This window comes from Protomyctophum parallelum (assembly GCF_964188405.1).
Source record: "Protomyctophum parallelum genome assembly, chromosome: 15".
NCBI classification, from domain to species: Eukaryota; Metazoa; Chordata; class Actinopteri; order Myctophiformes; family Myctophidae; genus Protomyctophum; species Protomyctophum parallelum.
The window spans coordinates 42,636,140-42,644,798 of NC_139710.1; the positions used below are offsets into that span (position 1 = coordinate 42,636,140).

At 41.6% G+C, this 8,659-nt stretch overlaps 1 protein-coding gene across 1 annotated transcript; it reads left to right on the forward strand.

Moving 5' to 3' along the window:
- Positions 1–3,032: 3,032 nt before the first annotated feature.
- Positions 3,033–8,659, forward strand: vsig8b (V-set and immunoglobulin domain containing 8b). The gene is made up of 8 exons (XM_083784042.1): positions 3,033–3,130; positions 3,624–3,729; positions 5,290–5,459; positions 5,692–5,893; positions 6,195–6,347; positions 6,487–6,609; positions 7,410–7,548; positions 8,045–8,659. The coding sequence occupies exons 2-8, from the start codon at positions 3,660–3,662 to the stop codon at positions 8,292–8,294; spliced, it is 1,107 nt and encodes a 368-aa protein (XP_083640168.1). The 5' UTR covers positions 3,033–3,130; positions 3,624–3,659; the 3' UTR covers positions 8,295–8,659.

The window sequence follows — 8,659 nt, forward strand, 5'->3', positions numbered from 1 at the left end:
ATGATGATCCCATTCAATCTGGTATCCCTACCTTTGCCATGTTTAATAAGACTGGCATTAAAGGCTTATGGATGACCAAATAGATATTTCCTGCTGTGCACTGCACCATCTCAGCAAGGTGCTATGCTCTGCTTGTGTGGGGTTGACTGTTAGATGTGGTCTTTCTGAGATAGGGTCCTTTACTGAGATGAGGAATCATGAAGATTGGAGAGAATCCTTGCATTTTCCCCTTCATAATGTATTCTGTAGCACGGGCCGGGCACTGCACACAAATAGCGTGCAGTGTGTGGAGGATAAAAAAGGATAGACATATTCACGTCTGCTTCATTGTTCAGTGAAAGAACAGAAGGTGATTGACAGCCGACAGTGCAACACAATGCTGCTGCAGTCATTACAGGAGTTTGTAACACCCCCAGTGCTTTTTACGTATGACACCTAAGTGATCTGTGAATAATGGACCAATTGATTTAAAGGGGGCCAAAATCAATTTACTGTCAGAGTGGCCATTTAATTGTAAAGATTCAATGAGGTATGTACATACTGTACCGTAGGAGTGACTGCGCTGCATTCCGCTCACGTAACTCTCAGAGGAGGTTGAGCCTCTCTTTGCCAGGAGCTCCTTCCTTGTCCCAGTGGCGCTCCGCCTTAAAAAGACAAATATACGTGCCTAACTGGCTCCCTGACATTGACACACCGTGACTCACTCTGCCATGCTATTTCAGTATGGCTGTTATCAAGCCCATGCTTCTCCATAGCCTCTCCCTTTCTCTGCTTCGGGTCATTTGTTTGCCTCCCCTGCTGGGCTGTTTACTTGTAATTTGGACATCTGTCAAGGTGGTTTGTTTGCTACCCTGTGGTGTGATTAGGGCCAACTTTGCCAAATCTAGGAAGATGGATGGGGTTATCACAAACCTTGGCCGTAAGACAGAGGCAGATTTGGCTTCTTGTCATCCAACTAAGCTTGGTACTAGGACGATTAGTGGAAAAAGTAAGTGGGTGTCCAAATGGAGGATGTTGAAATAAAGGCTTGCCAAAATACCAGATTTATTTCAATGGCAATTTTTTTTTTCTTTACCATGCTTATTAGTACTTTTTCAGAGCGGTCCTCTCATATGGTGTCCCACCCACACACGTTTTGTTGCCACAAGCTCAGCTTGTTGGGGGAGAGAGAGAGGGGCAATTAACCACATGCTGGTATAGCATGATGCTGTACTGTCTCATATAGGCTTATGGGAATATTCATGTATATTCTTATGGAATTGGTATTCCATAAGTCATGCAGTCATTAATGCAGGCTCCTTATTCATTAGGAACAGAAATGTTGTTTTACAATTGGGTGAGAGAATGCACATGCAGAGAAGTGGTAATTTCAAATCTGCATTCTTATCATGATTCGTCTTGGGTGGTCCTAATTTGTTCATCTTCTCGCCTTAATGAATGTTATTGGCAGGACTGCATTAACCCAGCACAGCAGTCTGTTAATGTCAATGTCATGTATCACGTGACCAGGTGCATATACACTCAACGTGACGATCAATACCAAATTAGGTCTATATCATGGTGGATTCAGCCCTATCCAACTTTTGCTAATTTGCATGGTTAATCTCGCTATATTTTGCTCCACCTAGCCACTTTGAATCTTTATTATCTCTACCAGACCAGAGATTGTCTGTGTTTCCACACCTCTCATCGTCCGTCCGTCCGTCCGTCCGTCCGTCTGTGAACAGCTAATCTCTGGCACAGCTAGACAGGCGATCAGTGTCTGTAAAGCGTTCCATGCACACATTCTGGTCCATAACTGATCATGTGATCAAGATGTATCAGTCACATTTTCCATATTCCATTCCGATTGGCTATGATTGACTTCCAAAGTTTCCAGGCCTTGGGTAGCCAACCCGGCCTGGCGGAGGTCTGTGCTCCTATAGGAGCGCAGCGCTCATAGTATTTTTTATTTTTATTTAGGAGGACAAAAGAATTACCCTTCTGGAATTGAAAATCGAGCAAAATAAATCTAATCTCTCCATTTTGGTAAATGATTCAGAGCTGATAAGAGAGTGTGGACTTTGTACTATTTGGTTCAAACTGCACTAACTCAAGCAACGCCACTATAGTAGCTTTCCTCTATTCTGCCTAATGATCCAAAAAAAAGTTTATTCTGTTTGCTGTTTAGTCTCCTGTCCATTGTCGTGGTCACATTGTCGTGGTCACAGTGCTCTGTGTTTTGTCAGATACGGTAAGTTCAAAAGTGACATGTTTTATTGTTCAACTCTACAGGGCTTTCATGAGGAAAGTGGTGTATTGTCATGGGAGTGCCAAAGACCATGGCAGGCTGCCATTGCTGGGGGAAATGTAGTATGAAACCATTATCTTTTTCACCCTGAGAGAATTCGGTTAAATAAGCTCAAAAGCGTAGTTTGTCAAACTATGACAGTTTTGAGAAATCCGATTTTAACAACATCCAGGGGCCACGGCACAGAACAACACGGTAACACATCAAACATTGTGTAGAGTTAAGTTGGGATACTATAGACTAAAAGTGAAAAACACAGCTTTTGTTCTTGTTCTGCAAAATGGCTTGTATTTGACAAGTTTCTTTTTGCTAACATTAATGCCAATGTGTTCTACTAAATACATGTCATTATTCTAAGACTATTGTATGTAGATAAACAAATTGAACCATGTGGTTGTGCTGTTCCCTACCTTAGGAGGTAAATCATTAATTTCACAATCAACTACTGTATTTACTGTGGGAGGGCAAACTATATATAGACTGTAAACAAACTTTATTTTTTCTTGCTCAGAGAACACATTATTTCTCATTAAGGGCAGATGTTTCAGTAACTGCAAAATAACTATATATTATTAAACATGTTCTAAAATCCCTGTATAATTTCTGTAGAAATACAATAACAAGTTGGAAAGGTAAATAGTTATGTGGACTTGTTTGAAATACACCCAGCTTCAGCAGTGGCCAATAGGCTAGCACTATGGACAGGATAGGGTGTGGCTGAGGCTGACACTTATCGCACCTGCTGGGTTTCAGCTGAGAGCAAAATAGGAAGGGAAACTAAGCTGTCAAGAAACACTTCTCTGTGCCTTCATCTTGGTTGGATTATTTTTCCACTGAAAGGTATGTTTGAGTCATTATTCATTTTAATATAATTCACTACTGCTGAACAGAACTCAGTTTAGTGTTCTTGTTGATATACAGTATGTCTGTCTAGCTATTGGATTTATGTAAAGTCTTACCTCACGTTCATCTATAGCTCGAATGTGCTGATTAGTTGGCAGAGAAAATGTCTTAAATTTTAAGATGGAATAGATTCCATTTCTTTGAGTAGCTAAATGGGCTGGACTGCAACCTGAGTTGGCCTGCTGTAATCATTATGTACAGGAGGTTTAAAGGACACAAAGGAGTAGTTTACCGAAAAAATTACTTATTGTCGAGCTTTCAATTTGAGCCTCAAATCAAAAATAACCAATACATTCTAACTCATTCTCTCAAGAAGAATCAAATACAATGTAGGGATCAAATATAATTCAGATGAAATGCCACTTTAAATGTACCATGCAGTCTTACATTCTTCTACATTTGTTCTGTAACTTATCACATTTACTCCCAGGGTTACAATTGGCCACTTTCGGGACCCTCGGTTACAATGGGAAATGGTTTCAGAAACTTCAGATTGCTGGCTGGTCTGTTTCTTCTAACACTTCAGCTGAACACAGGTGAGTGTCGTTGGTTTTTGAACCAACTGCTATGTTTGTTATGTGCACTCTATTATTTACAGTACATGTCTTTGTACAGTACTGTATGTTGTATATGGTACTAACCATGCCTCCTGGCCTAAATAGTTAGATGGCCAGTATGACTTATCAATACATTAAACACAAGTATTTCCTGTAAATGTTAACATGGTGCCAAGACTCTTTGTTTAGACAATGTGCATGATCTGACAGCTTAACTGCTTGAATGGACCATTTTTTCATTTCCATTGCTTGTTGTAAAAGGGTGGAAATGTTAGGTGCACTACCTGAATATAATGGACACAATAGCTTCAGACTGTTCAGAGCATTTTCAGTGAACCATTAATAAATTATGACAAACGCATCTTGCCAATGATTTCCCCCCATTATGTGAATGTACAGTACATCAGTCTTTAAATTACAACTTACCACAGCCTCTCAACTTAAGCGTGACTCACAATAATAAACCCTTAACTCTTTGTCTGTCATCTGCCATAATCATCTTTTCTTAAATTGTCTTTCGCAATTTTCCATCTCTTCTAATGCTCTTTTATTTATTTTCAAAAGCAGCATTTTGTTGAATTTGTATTAACATTCCAACCGTACTTAACAAAAAGTGGTTAAAATAGTCAAACTGGCAGCAGACTGACTGAAAACTGGGACAAAATGTGTGTAATGCTCTCCTCCCTAACTGCTGAGATGCCCTTGAGATCCCACAGGCAGTTGAGCAACTGCTCCATGGCCGGTCCTCAGAGGCCACTAGAAGTTTGTGGCGGTTGTCCTAGAATCATATATTTATATTTTGTGAGAATTAAACGGACTCATTTGGATTCTGAGGCTTTTCAGTTTAAGTACATGCATGGCAGAAACACACCGCAGATGCGGTTCTGTCCCCGTCAGTGTGCAGGCAGAATATAAACAGACATAAGGCTTGAAGCCCAATTTATGCTTTCTCGTACGACTGTGTTGCTCAACGAAAATATCAACGAGAAACAAAGCACAACAGCTGCACAACGAAGAACCATGCTGAGGTCTTCCCCTCTCTCCTTGAAATAAAGATTCATAAACACACTATTTTTCATCCTTGGCCTCTTGCGCTGGTTATATGTGTGACGATTATTATTACAAGAATTCTTTGAATCTCCAAGCTATAGTATATATCTTATATATATATATATAGAAGCTATAGCCTTTTGGATGAGGATTATATACCGCAGATATGTTGCCATGACAGTCAGTGTGCACACAGGTTAGAAACAAAAAGAAAAAACTTGAAAGTTGATCTGTTCAACTTTGGTCATAAGTTTACTCATGAAGAGCCTTCATTGTACAATTAATTTACTGCTCTTTGGGCTCTATACCCTCCAGTATAAAACTTAATTTTGACTTAAGAGTCTAATTATAGTTTGCACATCGGTGCAAACTATATACATTTATGAATACCGATCCAGCACATGAATTTGGTTGAAGGGAATGACATGCCACACTGTAAAAGAATCATGACAGAACATTTATATGTACAATGTTCCTCTGATCCTTGAGATGTAACAAGGGCACTGAAGGTGACGTCCACAGGCCCCCAGACCATCCAGAGAGCCAAGGGAGAGAAGGTTACTCTGGGATGCACCTACACCTCTACTATTGAAGATAAAGGACAACTTGACATTGAATGGTCCAATGTTAGCCCTGACATGACCCAGAAAGACCAACTGGTAAGTATTCCATTGAAGATCAGAGTATACCCTCAAGAGAAACTGGCCTGGGAGGTTTGGGGAATTGACTAGAGAGTGTGATTAACATTTCATACTTTGCATTTCAAACATTCTAGACTAAGGTAAATGATCCTTTTCAGCTAGAGGGTATATTCATATTCTAGTGGAAAAACCTGCTCCCAACAAACTATTTTGTGTTGGTTTGTCACTGAACTGAATCTCCCCATCTCAGATCTTATCGTATACTGGGGGCCAAACGCTGCACTATGGTGACGCCAGCCTCTCAAGAAGGCTCATGTTTGTGGGAGACCCTACACTGGGAGATGCCTCCATCGTCATCACTGATGCCTGTGTCTCGGACACAGGCACTTACCAATGCAAAGTCAAGAAAGCGCCTGGTGTTGACATGCGAAAAGTCACCCTCGTAGTGATGGGTGAGGATGAATACACTTTGACACGCCTCCCAGACTGGTTTCTGTTTTGCCTGTTCTGTCCCTCCCTATTGTTCTATGTTTATCAGAGCTTTGTCATTCAGAAGGAATGCTAATGCCCCGGCAGTTTTGCTTCCACTCCTAATAACCATGCTTGAACTCCCCTGTAGTGTTCCTTTTCTTTTAGCAACCACACCTAAGACACTGCCTACTGTCTCACACATAAACATCCTATGATAGGCTAAATTTTGACACTAAAACCCTGCTTAATCTTGGTGGTTGTTGTTCTTCTCTTGCATTATAGTTCCCCCATCAGTGCCAAAGTGCTCGGTTGAAGGTGGTGAGGAGAAGGGAGGCACCGTGTCCCTCCGCTGTAAATCTGCTCAGGGATCCACTCCTCTCACCTATGTGTGGACAAGAGACAGTGGAGGTGCCATCCCACCAACTGCCACTCAAGGTACTGTACAACTCAAGGCTAATTGATGATACAGAAAAAGCAGGCATAGACCATATTGTAGCCTACATCGATAACACATTATATATATTCCAGTATGTCATGTCGTGTGACAGTACTGAATGTTCTCTCTTTCATTCAGACTCACAGACCGGGGAGCTGTTGATAAGGAATCACTCAGAGAGCTATGTGGGGCATTATCTGTGCCAGGTGACAAATGCTGTTGGCAAACAGAAGTGCAAATACACGCTGCACGCATACAACCGTAAGTCAGTCAATGTGATGTCACTTCTTTTATAATTTTCCCTCCAAATTCTACAACGTTTTGAACGCCTTGGGATATCCTCATTAGGATTGGGACTGTCAAACCCATGGGCTTCAGTTATGCGTTAGAAAAGTAGAGCATGTACTGTATATCCACTCTGGTAATCAGGTGCAGAACAAACATAAGAAATAACTCGGGCACAGGTCTCCACCAGGGCAGGTCAGGTTGTGGCCTTCTGGTGGCGCTATAATAGGTCAATGTGAAAAGGGTGCCATCTGTCTTGAGCACATGACTATAGAGATACTGTGTAACGATTTGCAGGATTTTTGGACAATCTGGAGGAGTAATGGCAAAAAAAATGTTTTACAAAAGAGGTTCATCGTTGGCATCTAGGGAATGTGTGTGCAAAATTGGTAACGGACGGACACACACGGACGGACGGAGTTCAAAACATACTCTCTCCCCATGCCTTCGGCTTGGTGGAGACAATAATGGAGTCGGCACACTCTTATATTTACTCCCACTACTGTAAGTGTATTGCACTATGGTAAGATCAACATTTCGATCACCAAAGGATTATCAGATCTGAACCGAAGATTCATACAGTAGGTTATCAAAACATTGATCTCACAATGAACCTAATCGGAGCAGGAACAAATCTCTCAGTACTGTATTGTCATCCATCCGCTGTGATATTCGAGGTGACAAAGTAAAAATATCGGTTGACATTTAAAAGCCAATGCAGAGCACTACAGTAAATGAGGACAGCATCTGAGTGTCATTTCTCCTCTGCTCTATAGCTACCAACAAAGCGGGTGTAATAGCGGGTGCGGTGATAGGAGCTCTGCTGTTGCTGTTGCTGCTGCTGCTACTCATCTGTCTCCTGGTTTGCTGCTGTCGTAAGAAACGTTACGTAAAGGAGGTTGCCAATGAAATCAGGTTTGTGAAACTATACACACAAGGTGCACTCAGTTTCTCCGACGGAGGCGACCCGCCTGAAGGTGACTTGAGCCACGTGAGGCCTCGCAGAGCGAGCAAGTCGCCGTGCCAAGCATTGCGAAGTCAACTTCAGTCGACTCAGCGCCGTCCGAGTTTCAGTGTTAATTTTGTTGACTAATATGACTAAAAGTCTAACGTTTTTGATATTTAGTCAACTAAGAAGACTAGATTTAGAGAAATCTAAATCTGACTAAAACTAATGGTGTTCAAAAGACTAAATATCAAGAATTTGCCGTCAAAAATACTAATACTAAAAGACTAAGGTTTAGACTAAGACTAAACAATTTAAGAATTTGCAATAAAAATAGACACTGATAGTGACAGAATCGTAAATCATGCCCCCCTCTCCTCCCCCCCCATAGGCCTAACGTTCTTTAAATAACAAACAAAATCAAAAAGTGCAGTTTTGAGTCCCTGTGTGGTGCTCTTTCCTCAGGGAGGACGTCACAGCACCAGAGAGTCGGCCCTCCAGCAGAAACTCTAGTTTCCGTTCAGTGTTGGGGTATCGCGCACACCCCGGGGTGGCGTACAGCTCGGCGAGGAGAGCCCAGGCCGGCAGGACCGAGTCTGACCGAAGTACCACCCACACAGACAAGGGCAACGGCACGCTACAGTTAACCAATGGCGACCACGCAACCCCTCCCCAGAAATACGAATATGACAGTAAATACGGATACCCTGTGTGAGCTGTGAGGACACGGATCATGTGGAAGTATCGAATATTAAACTGTGTTGGATTGAGACATTTTGCTTCAAGTACACGAATACATCTTGGAAGGGACATTTAGGCCTACTGTATGTGATGAATGGTGCAATGGATTAACTGCATAGAAAGGGTACAGCCCACTGGATGCTAAATGGCAGGCTATTAGCTGCTGGGATCCACTGTGCTCTTGTCAAAATAATGTTCAAGTCTTATTTTGTAAATCCTGTATGTAAAATGTGTATATAGATAATTATCGGGATCTTTGATGCATATTTGTTTTATACAAGGCATACACTGAAAGATGTGTGTATATAACGCTTTTTATCTTTGTACAATAAAAATCCT